At 38.7% G+C, this 14,749-nt stretch overlaps 2 protein-coding genes and 1 pseudogene across 2 annotated transcripts; 1 reads left to right on the top strand and 2 right to left on the bottom strand.

Annotated features, from left to right (window-relative positions):
* The first annotated feature begins 1,144 nt into the window (after nucleotides 1-1,144).
* LOC109216034 (SKP1-like protein 11) lies at nucleotides 1,145-1,636 on the top strand. Its single transcript, XM_019380164.1, has one exon. It carries the CDS (start codon nucleotides 1,145-1,147, stop codon nucleotides 1,634-1,636), a length of 492 nt encoding a protein of 163 aa, XP_019235709.1.
* A 1,011-nt stretch (nucleotides 1,637-2,647) lies between these two features.
* Nucleotides 2,648-3,233, bottom strand: LOC109216035 (annotated as a pseudogene).
* Nucleotides 3,234-3,559: 326 nt separating this feature from the next.
* Nucleotides 3,560-10,641, bottom strand: LOC109216036 (tRNA wybutosine-synthesizing protein 2/3/4). Its single transcript, XM_019380166.1, has 9 exons — nucleotides 9,637-10,641; nucleotides 8,246-8,636; nucleotides 6,899-8,059; nucleotides 6,669-6,798; nucleotides 5,277-5,512; nucleotides 4,804-4,939; nucleotides 4,515-4,591; nucleotides 4,062-4,168; nucleotides 3,560-3,939 (listed from the first exon to the last, which is right to left on the bottom strand). Exons 1-9 carry the CDS (start codon nucleotides 10,457-10,459, stop codon nucleotides 3,833-3,835), a joined length of 3,168 nt encoding a protein of 1,055 aa, XP_019235711.1. The 5' UTR covers nucleotides 10,460-10,641; the 3' UTR covers nucleotides 3,560-3,832.
* Between the last annotated feature and the right edge of the window lie 4,108 nt (nucleotides 10,642-14,749).

Consider the following 14,749-nt stretch of genomic DNA (forward strand, 5'->3'; position numbering starts at 1 on the left):
TATCTACTAGTTTTGCCTTGTTGCCTATTATCTAGCCGCAGTCCTTTCCTTAACCCTAATCATTCTTAAGACATGGAATTGAATGCTTCTCACCCCTAAAGACAATAAATAGAAGAATGAGGAGGACTAATTTTGGCAGAGCAAGACTGATTAATTCATCTGCGCATTGTCAGGTACTTCTTGTGGCACTTTTCCCTTACTGTGATTGGTTTCGCTTTCCCTTAATGCATTATTCAAATATATTATATATTAAGATCAATAAAATCCTGATTTGAAGGAATGGTCATTTCTAATTTTATAGCCTTTGATTGAAAATATGGACCACGTGTCCTCTATGCTACAAGAATACAGAATTTTCATCCCGTGAACTACCTTAGTCATAACATTGTAGTGAAATAACAAGAAGAAATCCATAAAACGCACTATCATGTTTCATTTTATATTAAAAAATGAGATAGTTATAGTATTCATCAATTGATCACTAATTATATTTGATGCATGCAAATTTTTAATTAGCAAAGATATTTTAAGGAGAAAATTTATACCAGAGGGATTTCCTTCCATGATATTTAGTGTTTAATCTGATTAAGGAAATTTTTTGCATCGTTATTATCAATTACCATTTGGTTAGTAGTTTAAAACAAAAGAATTTCAAAAATTTCTTTTCTCATGAATTTTCTTTTAGATCATAAGATTGGTACATTGAGCAAAATGTCATCCTAGTTTATAAGTACGTAGTAATATATAAACATGTAATTAGTTTCCCACTATCTAGTACATTTTTAACTTTAACCTCAAATATCGAAGTTGATATGTTGTTGATGATGACCCTATGCGGGATTTGAGTCCAAAGAACTGCTTATTAATAAATTAAGTTTAAATATCTTGTATAGCATAAAAATTAGGAAATGAATTAAATGAATGTGATTGACTTATAGTATTCAATCACATACTTATATAGTGATCCATAAACAGATTACAAGTAAAGATAATTCTAGCAAGAAATTTATGACAGAAAGAATTCCTTCCACATCCTTTAAGTATGATCCGATTAAGAAAATCTCTTGTACCATTATTTATACATCAGTTGGTTCCAAATGTTTCATCCAAGAAGAAGAAATAAAAAGGTTGACAAGTTCTTATCATGGCATCATCAACAACGGGAGAGAAGAAGATATTGACATTGAAGGGCGGTGACAATGAAGAATTTATTCTTGAGGAATCTTTGGTCTTACAATCTGAACTTCTCAAGAACATGGTGAAAGAGGAACGTGTTTCCAGCATCCCATTGCCTAGCATCAAAAGCAAGACGCTGGTTAAAATTATTGAATACCTCAAGAAGCATGCAGAGCTCACTCCCTCGAACAAAGAAGAATTCAAAAATTTCGAGAAAGAGTTTGTTAACGTTGTCTTAGAGGAACTGCTTGACATAACAGTGGCAGTAAATTATCTGAAAATCAATGGTTTGCTGGAATTCTGTTGCCAGGCTGTGGCTGACAGAATAAAGGACAAGAGCGTTGAGGCCGTTCGGAAGATTTTTAGAATTGAAAGTGATTTCACCCCAGAAGAAGAGTCAGAGTTTCGGAAGGAAACTCCTGAGGCCTTTGAAGGTGATCTTGATGATACTACCAACTAGGGTTTTATGGTAGTGAAGGGAACATTTCTATTTGATCTGAATAATCATATAGAATTGATTTCTTTCGTACCGATCGATTTGGTGGATATCTGTTTCATTTTTTAAATAAAGCTTTATGCAAAGAAAAAGGTAGAAACGATCTGATATAGTAAAGGGTATTTGATAGCATTTATCTATTCCATGAAAACTTTGCATTCGATCATTTATATGCTATCTATAGCTATTTTGTCTTCGTGTTGGTTCGAGTGATATATGAATTAATCATAATAGATCTCTTTCTTGTATCGATCAAGCTAATACCAGTTGAATTTTGGAAAAAGAAAAAGTTATGCTAATAAAAGGAAAATCATAAATAATTTCTTACTGAGGGATGGTTGAAAATATTCAATTCCAAAAAACCTTTGATATGTTCAATATACTATAGCTATCTTTTGTTTTCATGTTGGTTCGATTGATATATTTGAAGTAGCTATCATTTGATAATGATTAAGAAACAATCAGATATATCCTTACTCTTTTATATATGTGACGGCAATGGTTTAAATATAATCTCGTGTATACACTACTTGAGCACCAATTATCAATTTTGTTTTGACACATTAAGTGTCAATAGAACAGCTTGGTGTTAATTCCACACAAACCAGCTAGTTATTAGGGGTTATACGCCTTTTGTTTTTCTTGAATTTTTTATTTTATTCCATGAAAAGGTTTTAGCATATCTTTCATCAAACGGTTTTATTTTATTATGGATATCAAGTGTCATCAAGTAAGTTTTCTTTTAAATGAATTGTTGTAAAATAATCATATATAAGATTTTTCAACAACTATATTTCTCAATCTACTTTAAATTCTATATGCCGTGTAAAAATATACATATATATTGACTTGTGCTCGACCTTTTGATTTTGAAATATAACAAACAAAAATTCATATAAGTAGGGTAATGAAACCGTAAATTACTAGGATAAAAATTCATATAGATAAATAAAAGGAAACACCTAATATGTTAAAACATAACCAAAAACCATAAAGAATAAACGAAGACATAATTAAGTCTAGTCAAGGGATTCGTCGAACTCTTCTCCTTCAAAGGCCCATGCATTTTCTTTTCGAACGGCCTCTTCTTCCTCCTTCGTGTAATCACTTTCAACATTGAAAATTTTTCGAACAGCCACGTGCGACTTGTTCTTGATCTTGTCAGCAATAGCCTGAGCACAAAGATCGAGCAAAGCCTTAATGTCAAGGAAATTCGCAGCCAATATGATGTTGAAGAGTTTTGCATCTTAATGCTAACGAATTCCTTATCGAAGTCCTTGATTTTTGTTTTCTTGATTTCTTCTTCTTCGTCTGAACCCGAGATTTCTGCATGCTTCTTGAGGTACTCGATGATCTTGACTAGGGCTTCAGTGTCAACATTGGGTAGTGGTATGATGTTGGATGCACAATCATCTTCTACCATGTTCTTGATCATTACAGACCCGATGGCGATGGATTCTTCTATTTGAAACTCGTCGCCATCGCTACACTTCAAGATCAAAACCTTATTCTCTGTTGCAGGTGTTGTTGAAGATGAAGCCATGAGAAAGTTTTTCGGAGATGATTTGAGAATAAAGTTCCAAAGAAGTGAATGATGAGGAATTGATATGGGTATTGGTATTTATAGGGCTAAAGCTAAACAAAAACATATTTGGCTTTATTTCTTGGTTTTTCTAAACCAACTTGGTCTCGGAAACCAACCTTGTAACTGACTTCAGCCTAAAATAGTTTTACATGGAACAATTTCCAAAACTAGTATTTCCTTTTTTTTCCCGCGTATTATAGAACTAAAGTTCAAGTAGATAACAAATCAGCAATCATAATTATACATTAACAGATTTACACCTTGTTCGCAATATATTTTAATTCTTTAATCAAATAATTATCTTTTTTCAATGGAGCACATATTTGATTCAATTTCTTTAATCACATAAAGTTCCCCCAAATAATACAAAATTCACCCCCAGAAAAAGCTAGTAATTACCAAGCACCCTTGACATAACATCACAAATATATTTCACCTATTTTGATCTAAGATGGTCAATCTGGATAACATTTCATAGTCCACATGCCAGAATTAGATTAAACAATGAATTGAACAGAACCCTCAGCAGCTACTGTTTGCAGCAACCTTCAAATGGGATTTCTGAACTCAAAAACTTATGTCTCAATCTGCTTGCATCTTACATCTGCAACAAGATGGCGAATATGGGGCGCATACCATTTCACCCTCTCGACGTGTTCTACTGATACCTCCCAGTAGTGACCTGTTAACAGTGAAATATTCGATTAGCTATCTCGACGTGGTTTACTTCTCCAAGTTTCTAGCCAAAGCTTACCAGCAAGAATGTAACATAATCCTGTTGATATAAGGTCGGAAAAACTTTACCTTCAGATCTGGCAATTTCTTGGATTGACTGGGAAACATAGTTTGTCCAGACATTTTCTTCCGAATCTTTGACATTGCCATGGATGTGTAATATACCACCCTTGTCTCTGCATTCCATACATTTATTTAGAGATCAAATCGACAGGAGACTAGGCAATCGAGGAAGGTTTATTGCGTGCTAGGAAAGAATATCCGAGGCACTCAACAAAAGTTTTTGTCAAAGTTCCCTAATGTTCGCGCAGTTATTAGAAAAGAGAAGAGAATTTTAAAACTAAAAAGGAAAGAGGATCTCGCTTGAACTTCAATTGAAAATTGCCTGCCCCCCCCCCCCCCCCACTCCCCGTTTCCGTTCCCTTCAGCTTCCACAGGTCTTAATCTTTTCTATGAATCAATTTATTAAAGGGAAAAAACGAGATTCATACCATATTGATAACATTTTCGAGATATACACACCTTAATGCTCTGACAGCAGTAACCCAACTACCCTCGCTTGTGGGAATGAGACCTAGACACACTCTATCAGCTACACCCTGCAAGTGAACAAATATCCAGAGATGAAATATTAATGCCCATTTAAAGGATTGAACACAAGAATCAAACTAAGCAAGTGAAGCAATTTCTTTTTTGAAAAAAAAAAAATTTAACTGACAAGACAAGTTAGCTGATAAATATATTTACAAGCATAAAGATATTAACAAAACTAAGAAAAAAGATGGCATTGGCAATGATTGAAGTTGCATACTTTTGGCGCTGTAACTCGATTATCTCCTTCGAGTAATACGCAATGATCAGCAACAAGATTAGCTTCAAGGTTACGACGAAGTGCCTCAACTGCGTGGGGGTTCCATTCACAAGCATACACAAGCTTGGCTTTGGCCCTAAGAAAGTACATTACAAACACAATAAATCTCTGACATGCTATCAAGGAAAGAGCAAAGGTATGATTAGCAATTCTGGAATTTTAGGCATTAAGACCAATCAACGGATTGCATCAACACTATAACCTATCAGATGCCTCATGCAAACTATCTACACGTAAAAACACCTTGAGATTTGAAAAGGTTAAAAAAAAATTATAAATATGGCTTCAATTAACGCCAATCAAATAACTAACTCCTTTTTTCCTCGAGGTTTATAGAGTCGAATTAAAGGCGTCGATAGAAATGATCCTCCATAAAGAAAGTAAAAAAGGAGATAGAAGCAACAAAGTATCACCTCACTAGGAAGGGTAGCACAAAGTATCCAATCCCAGCAAACAAATCTACTATTACTTCGTCTTTGCAGTCAAAGTGGCCCATTCGAAGCTTCTCAGAAAGATTACCCCATGAGAACATGCACTTTGTAACATCAAAAGAATAAAGAATTCCATTTTCTCGATGGTTGACCCAACCATCATCTCCAACAAGAATCTCCAAAGTACTGTCCCTCGTACCAGTTGGTGCAATTCGTCCCTAAAATAATTAAGCACACACATTAAACACATAGGCAATGAAATCAATCAACTAGGATGGCCGTGGAACATTTCTATGACTTTGGAAAAGCAAGTAGACCTTTAGACGGTGCTTTAACTACCACCTAGAATGGCAGTTTTCAGGATAAATTAAGCTGAGCTCATAAGAAGACACTCCAGGAGCAGGAAATAATGCTATAACACCACTAACACTTCAAGAATCCGGGAGGCTATTCACGGTGTTATAGAAATTCTGAAAGAGGACTAGACATCTTTAATATTCTACTCCAATGTCAATTTAAATATCAGCAAAAATAATTTTAAGTTTCTTGAAATCATATACCTTTCTACTTGTAAGCACAATTAGTTGACGAAACCTCTCAGTTACCCAACAATTAAGGAAAGTAACTTATCACACTTTTTATACCCCACTTGTCATAGTTGTTGAATTATGTAACTAACTATCGAAAAGCTATGCTATTAGGGATAACATTTTTATTTGCTTAATTGTGGCTATAACATGCCTCTTTTCATGCGGGTATGATTCTTTTTCACGAACCAAGCAAGCGGAAGTCCTTTTGCTCTAGTACCATTTTGAATTGTGCAACCCACTCATTAGAAGCTTAAGCAATTAGAGAGAATACATATACAGAGTGACAAGCACCTCATATCCCCCCCCCCCCCCAACCACACACACGCACACACACAAAAATAAAAAGGAAAGGAAAAGACGAATGGAGCTACTTTTTGTTTCTCATCCAGAAGAAACAAAAGCCAGGCCCTTGGTAAACCAGAGCTCAAAATTGAATAATTTGAATAAGGTGACCGGGTACGTACTTCTCAAACTTCATAAGATCGTTTCAAAAAAAAAAATCCTAAAAGAAGTGCTCACCATATCAATGACATTAAGCACTCAACCAGTTTCGGAATTACAACAAGTGAGTGACATACAAAAGGAATGTCAACCAGGTGATGGGTCATATCTTACACTAATAGTTAGGTATGCATAATTGTTTTGTAAGTACAGTACCCATAACTATTTTTAAAGAAAGTCTATACTAGGACCATAAGCTACTTTTTTCTAAAATGCCAGTAACTAAAAGCACGCATAATAATACTCGTAACTATAGTTAAGTAATACACTACCACTAACTTACTTGTCGAGCAATGCGATGAGCCCCAAGGGATTTTGCGACCATAAACCAAAGTTCCTGGCCAATCAAATCCCATGCTGAGTCCTTGAAGGATGTTACAGGAAGCACAACAATATCACCAAGTCGTTCCCATCTGATGAGAGGAAGGATGTTAACTTGTCACCTTATATTGAATACTTAGAAAACAACATTATTCTCAGATAAAAGAAGTGGAAAATAACATAAAATGAAACCTTGAAGGTAACTCCTCTAAAAGTTGCAACGGCAGACCTCGGTCACTTAACAGAGAGGCTACAGCTTCCGACATCACTTTAAATGGAGAATGTGAAGCTTTTTTAACTCTTACGATTTCATCCGCTAGTATAGTTGCTCCACATTCAATCAGAATATTCAAGGCTGTTGAAATGAAGGTATCCTTCACTGGTATTCCCTCTTGACAAACAGATTCAGGAACATCTCCCAGGTTATTTCTCTGGTTGAATAAAGCGCAAAAGTTTTCTGTGACAGGGAAACAGATATCCTTTCCATCATCCTGCGAATGGACCTTTCTCCCGAGATCTAACCATCCAAACTTTTTCAGCATATCCTTTGCCATTTTCGCATCTTTCTTTTTGAGCCGAATAACCCAATGGGAAGCAACCATCTGACTTCTAGCAATTCCACAATCTCTACCCTCTGAATTCTGATGAGAGCTTCTATTTGTAACTGGTTCCACTTCATTCTGTTGGAAACAAAAGGGAACATTCATCTCTCTTATCGTTTCTTCCTCTTGATAAATGGCATGCTTATTTTCCTCATGTAAATGTGTGGGACTTTCTATTAGTGATATCAAAGGTAACAGATCTACTTTCACTGGTTCACTGAACTTTGTTCCAAATGCATAACAGGCTGCCCCACCACCAATCATTATTAGGTCAGCATCAACAATATTTGCCGTACTACGAACAAACAGGCCTTCACCAATAGAACTGATAGTAATATGCTTCCACAAATGAGATTCCAGATTGAGTAATGATAATCTTTGGTTCTGTTGACTAACAGGACAGCCCCCAATGATCCCGAGATATTTCTTATAAATAAACATAGAATGAGAAAATTTTGCAGCCGGTCCTCCAATCATCTTTTCTTTCTTCCAAAGACATGTTTTCACGTCAAAACTATACAGGTCCCCTAGAGCCTTCTGCCCATCATATCCCCCAAATACAAATAATCGAGTCCCATATGCTGCCATTGAATGAGAATGACGTGCACATGGCAAATCCCCTTGAACTTGTACTTCGCTCCATTCAAAGTTTTGTGTGTTGAAGACATACAGTGATGAGAATATTGTATCATTCTGAATTCCCCCAAATACATAAATTCTTGAACCTACTGCAGCTGCAGCATGTCTATGCCTGTACTGCACAAAAGTAACCGACTATCTTAGAGTATGAGGTTAAGAACTAAATTATATACAAGAGATTCTAACACACAAAAAAAGAGTATAAATCTCTGCTAAAGAAGACACCAGAATATAAAAACATAGAGAGCAGAAACAGTTCACACAGTAGCCATTGAAGAAAAGATGACACAAACAGCACCTTGGAAGGAATGGACTGTCCGAACACTCTAACAGCCGCCAATCTTTCTTTGTCACGTTAAAAACCCACACATCGTTCAGAATATTTAAAGGGTCAGCTCTTCCTCCAATCACATACATTGAATCCCCAATCATAGATGATGTATGGCCCACACGTGGACATGGGGCATCCAAGACATCAATCACCTCCATCCTTCCACTTTCTAGCTCAAGAAGCAATAGTTCATTTCTTCGTGCATGTCTTCCTATTCCTCCAAAGCCACCAAATACGAAAACGTTCTTGTTATCCAATGTAGAAGCAGAGTGACCCCAGAGGAATAGTCTCTCAATTGATTCACCAGAAATCACCAATTTAATAGTGTGTAGGTTGATTTCAGGGGCTACTTCTGATCCTGTCAATTAATTAAATATTAGGACTTGTTGTCACATTCAAGGGAATGTATCCTGCAATCCAACATACATTAGCGGTCAGAGTACTACCACGCTTATGCATTTGCAGCAATTAACCGAAGTTGCACTGGTATATTAATAATATATTTGAACTTTAAGGGCAATGAAACAAAGAGAATATAGGAGTCAAGATGCTGAGTATAGAGTAAATTACGATACATATCTTGAGGTTTTCAAGCCTCCAAAATTGATTAAACATGAATTGCATTGCATTTTTATCAACAATTTTTTTTTTTGGATAGTGAATGCACTTTCATTTTTTAACTTATAGAGTGCTGAAACTTAGCAAGTTAGCATAGTAAAGCATTTACACTCACCTGTATGTGTCCAAGAAAGATATAATCGACATGCAAGTTAAAACAAATCACGAATCCTCCAAGATACAGCACTCCCAGGGTTCAAATAATGAAACATGGCCTATGTCAGATGGACTCGATTATGGTTGTGTATACAATGAGGGTGTGTGCGAGTGTTTAGCAGGGGTACATGCACTGCTTTTTGCTTTATTTTGGTTTATTTTGAATAACCCACATCAAATACCCATACAATGTGGCACGTTTCCTATCATTTTACGAAATGCTTTCCAATCTACGGATAAGATTCTGCACTTTCCTTTAATTATTACACATTCACAGATTACCAAGATGAAAAGAGACGAAGTCACAAGTACGATCAATTTCTTCCAATTCTAGTGGACTACTCTATGATAAGTTTTCCTGACAACAATGCAAGAAAACTAGATTCACCTGCCATAATGTATAAAACAATGTCTCACACAGTAGATTCACAACCACATGATGATACAACAACATTATCTGATCGGCTACATATGCACAACAATATCTTATAGAGTAAAAAGAAAAGCTCATATCCTTAAACTACAAAAGCAAAATTGTACTGAAATATGATATGGATCAACTAGGATATACAGAGAATAATTACCAGAACAAGAATCATCAAAGTCTCTTCTTTTAGCATTTCCATTTCCACTAACACCATTACCCAAAGAATTTTCCAGCAATTCGGACTCCTTGGTATTAAAACAAACTGGACCCTCATCACTTTCCACTTTTCCATTATCTAAAAACTCCTCATTACCAATCCGTGTACCCGAAAACCCGTTTTTCAACAAAGCATCAAGAAAGCTATCAGTTCTTTTTTTATTGGTCTCCATTTTCTCATTTGCTAACGTAACAAGGTACTCTACATATTCAGGAGACACCATTAACTTCTCAGTATCCCCTAACGGCACTTCCAATCTAATGGAACATCGTATAGCAATGATCACTCTTTTCTTGTTAACACTAGTAATACCACTCTCCCTAAACCCACATGAAATAGCTAATGACACCAACAACTGAGCTGACCCTATGTCCTTACACTCCACTGCAATAATCAAAGGCTCAAACCTGAACACAAGGCTATGTGGCTGAGTCAACTCAAAAGACAACTCGTTGACTTTTTGAGTTGACTCGGTTGGAAAAAGGAGTGGTAAAACCAAGTGGGGCTGAATTGGGTCATGAGAAATGAAGACCCATTTGCCTCCTTTAGCTTTTTTCTTGGTGGGGTTGTTGAAGGGGGTGGTGGGTGTTGAGAGAATGGAGATACGGCCAGAACAAGAACTGGTGGTGAAATATGAAGGATGTGAGTTAAGGGTGTTGAGTAAAGGGATAATTGGTGCGTCTATGTTGCCTTTTGGTGATTTGTCTGGTTCTGGTGAATTGATTGAAGCTAAAGTTGCTGCCTTTCTCTTCTCGAACTCCATTGATTTTGACTGTGTTCTTGCTCAGTAGATGAATTAGGGTTTAAGCATTATGGAGGATGAGGGAGACAGTGGGATTTGGGGTTTAGGGCATTGGGTTGATTTTGATTTTCATTTCGGGCTTGAATGAATTCGGGCCGTCGGCCTGGCCCATACAGACGATATGTTGGATCAAGTATTACATGTTTATGTTTGGGTAAAAATTTCAGGAAATGGTAATATATAGGGTAAAATATGTTATGTTAAGTGACCGCACAAGTGAGTGACATGTGGAGCCGAAGGCAAAGAATAGCTAAAATCGAAGGCAATTATTCCATCTGTTACCGGAAAGAATGGTGCTCATAAAGATGAAATAAATGCTGACCATCCGATAGCATTTAATGAAGAATATTCTACAGCATTTAATACACCGCCCGTTATAAAGAATTTGGCATTCATGTCTGTCGTTACACATTCTTCAATGGCTCTCATAATTGACATTAAAGAAGGGCTTGATCCAAGAACCTTGTTCCCTAGGTGCAGTTATAAATAGTGCGCTCTATTACCATTGCAAAGGACACGAACTTTCTGGCAAACTTACACTATAATCCATTCAAAGCTTAATACAATTTTATCTTCTTGCTCCTTGATTTCATTGTTGTTATGTCCAGAGACCCTGCTCCCAGACTACTGTTTCTGTTATTTTATCTCCATCTCAAGGCTAAGTATTGTATATTTATTTAATTCTTCTGTTATTTCAGGATCAAATTAATACACTTTTCCAGAAAATCACGTATAAATTCAACTGTACCGTTTTACGGGTAAACAGTTTGGCACCAACCATAGGGCCTAGGCAATCGTGTAATTAAGTTGGTCCTTGCCCCTTTTACTAACATGTTTTGATTATTTGTTCTTAGCAAAAAATGATAGAGAATGGCAGATAATGGTGTTAACAACACACAAAATCTTTGGGCACAAAGAGACCAGCCTCAGCATGAAGATTCAATTAGTGATGCCAGTCCACGGCAGACGGTACCTGCGACATGTTCAGGAGGCGACTGCCGATGATGCTGGAGAGGAACATGTCGTTGAAGTGGTGAAGGTCCTGCAGGAACAACAAGAGGTCGTCCTAGGCCATCTCACACGACAGGATAAGGTTATGACATAAATAAAGCAGGCATTTTCGAATTAATACACTTGTCTAGAAATCACGTATAAATTCAACTATACCGTTTTACGGGTAAATAATTTGGCGCCCACCATAGGGCCTAGACAATCGGTAATTAAGTTGGTCCTTGCCTCTTTTACTAACATGTTTTTATTATTTGTTCTTAACAAAAAAAATATAGAGAATGGCAGATAACGGTGTTAACAACACACACAATCTTGGGGCCCAAGGAGACCAGCCTCAGCATGAAGATTCAATCAGTGATACCCGCAATTAGGGGAGCGATGCCATGCCAGTCCACGGCAAATGGTACCTGCGACATGTTCGGGAGGCGACTCCCGTTGATGCTGGAGAGGAACATGTCGTTGAAGCGGTGAGGGTCCTGCAGGAACAACAAGAGGTCATCCTACGCCATCTCACACGACAGGATAAGGTTATGACAGAAATAAAGCAGGCGTTATCGGGTGCTTCCAATAATGCGACGGACGAGGTCCAGTTCCTCCCGGTGCTCCCGCAAATCAAATAACACAGAGGGTCGACAACAACACATCGAGGGGCGAGGTCGTCTTCGATGGTGCTAGGGGGAACAAATTTGGTCACAACAACGAGATTGATCCCTTCAAAAGCAAACTCTTGCGGTTTATGAGGGAAGTAAATGCATGCATGGACCAAATTCGGGGTGCACCACCGGTGCTGAAAAAACCAGACTCAAAGAAGTATATTCAACTGTCGTACAAGCTGAGCACGTCACCAGAATTGTTCCCGAAGCGGTATAAAATGCCCGACGTGTCAAAATATGATGGGACTTTGGACCCTTATGAGCATATTACCACCTATACAACGACGGTGAAAGGGAATGATTTAGCTCCCCACGAGATCGAATCAGTTTTGCTAAAGAAATTCGGAGAGACTCTCATAAAGTGAGCCTTGACGTGGTATTCGTTGTTGCCCGAACATTCCATAAATTCCTTTGAGATGCTCGCAGATTCTTTCATTAAGGCCCATGCCGGAGCTAGAAAAGTGCAGGCCCCCAAGGCCGACATATTCAGAATTGCACAAGGAGATTTCGAGTTGCTGCGGGAATTCGTCACCCGATTGCAGAAGGAAAGAATGTTGCTCCCGGTTGTTCCGGATGAATGGGCGGCTGAAGCATTCACAAAAGGGTTTGAATCCGGGAAGTTCTTATGATTCCCGGAAATTGAAGGAAAGCTTAATCAAGTTCCAAGCGACGACTTGGGCGGATGTTCACAATAGGTACGAGTCCAAGATGAGGATTGAGGATGATCAAGTCGGCTTCCTAGAGTCAGTTAAAGGTTGAGAGAAGAATATGAAATCAAAAGATGATTTCGACACAGATAGACGATCTTCGAGGTGCCGGTTTTGCCTTATGAACGGGCTGAAGGACGTGGTAGAGGTTTCCGGATGACAGACAGCTTCGTTACCAATAGAAGAACTTACCGCGGCCGAAACAACAGATCACTATAGGACAAGGAAGCATCAGGTTCTCGAGATCCTTCCCTATCCCAAACTTTCAGAATACAACTTCAACGTTAGTGTAGTACAGTTGGTATCGGCTATGAGGAACGTTAAAGAAGCATGGTTCCCGAAGCCGATGAGGTCTGATCCCAGCCAGAGGGATCCTAATGTGGTGTGAATACCACAGGGCGAACGGCCACCGAATCGGGGACTGCCGACATCTGCGTGAAGAGGTGGCGACACTACTCAAAAATGGCCATCTGAGAGAATTCTTAAGTGACCGGGACAAAAATAAATATGGTCGCAACTGTGTTCAAAGGCTCACATGGAGATTGGCCGCTTTGAGCAGGTTCATTTCCCGGTCATCTGAGATATGCCATCATTTCTTCGTGCTCTCAAGAAGAAGAACAACTTTGAGTGGACCCCGGAATGCCAGCAGGCTTTGAGGGATTTGAAAAGGTACTTGTCAAGCCCTCTGTTACTATCAAAGCTGGAGAAAGGAGAAAAAATATTAATCTACCTAGTAGCTAGATGATTTACATCAATACAACTGGGGTGCTGCTGTTCTTGGTTACGTACAGGCAGATGTGCCGGGCATGCATGGGCACCCAGTGAGACATTGCAGGATTTATGTCGTTGTTGTAGGTGAAAACATAGTCAAATACTCTCTTCAATATAACATACATCATAAAAATATACCTTAAATTTTACGTCCAAATTGTATGTTAGGTTTGGGCCTGGGAGCGGTTCCTGCAGTTTCAGCCACCTCTACCACCCATAGCTCAGGATGCACCACCTCCACCGTTTCTCCTTTTAGCTAGGAGGTGGGTTGAGAGGCGGGGATACGGACGCGAGTACGAGGCTCGACATAATCTCCCCTATTGCAGGGACTTGTTGGATTTTTTGAAGGCCGCTCAGGCTTAAGTTTAATTGGCTTGGATTTATATGTGTTGCATATACTCATGGCTCCTGTTTTCACATAATAGTTCATTCGGAGGCCATACAACGACGAGCTAATAGCTGGTTTTCCCGATTATTACTCGATCGGGCAACTTATCTGGAGCTCTTCCGTCCCGTTGATGTGTCTCGATATTGTCGAGCATCATGCCACCGAGTGAGTCCTTCGCTAGTTTGGTCGACCGCAGCATGTACCTCCACCGCCCGCTTGGCTTAGGACACATTACCAGCGGGATGATTGTTCGAGGGTTGACCAGGCATATGAGGCATGGCTAGAGTTGTAAATCCACACTTGGGACCAGCGACGTGACTTGATTCCGCCACCCCCTCCAACCCATCTTATGGATGGTGAGCATGCGTATATCGGCCGGTACTGCAGCATTACCCAACTTTTCATCGGGAATCCCGTTCATCGCGCTGGCGGTCGGTTCGTTCCATACGCCGGGAGGCATGAGGCGCTAGTATGTTATTTGGTATACTTAGTTATAACGTTAACCTTACCATTTTGTAATTAATATTTTACATGTTGTGTAGGTTATCGGTCTACATCAGTTCCATCAGTTGGGACTATAGATGCAGCAGCATACCAGTGAGGGAGCGGCCACTTTGCACGACTATGGCCGGCAGGTTACAGATTTGGCTGCTCGGACATTACAGCGAGCCTGAGATGATGAGCGCTTAGGACACAAGGCTGATTATATGGCGCCAGGGCA

The sequence above is a fragment of the Nicotiana attenuata genome, unplaced genomic scaffold, assembly GCF_001879085.1.
Source record: "Nicotiana attenuata strain UT unplaced genomic scaffold, NIATTr2, whole genome shotgun sequence".
NCBI classification, from domain to species: Eukaryota; Viridiplantae; Streptophyta; class Magnoliopsida; order Solanales; family Solanaceae; genus Nicotiana; species Nicotiana attenuata.

Excerpts from the sequence above, each read along its gene's own strand:
- LOC109216036 (XM_019380166.1), bottom strand. The coding sequence starts at position 10,459 with ATGGAGTTCGAGAAGAGAAAGGCAGCAACTTTAGCTTCAATCAATTCA. Across the intron at positions 6,799-6,898 it reads TTAGAGGAGTTACCTTCAAG|ATGGGAACGACTTGGTGATA; the intron begins GTTTCATTTTAT and ends TCCTCTCATCAG. Across the intron at positions 5,513-6,668 it reads CTCATCGCATTGCTCGACAA|GGACGAATTGCACCAACTGG; the intron begins GTAAGTTAGTGG and ends TAATTATTTTAG.
- LOC109216034 (XM_019380164.1), top strand. The coding sequence starts at position 1,145 with ATGGCATCATCAACAACGGGAGAGAAGAAGATATTGACATTGAAGGGC.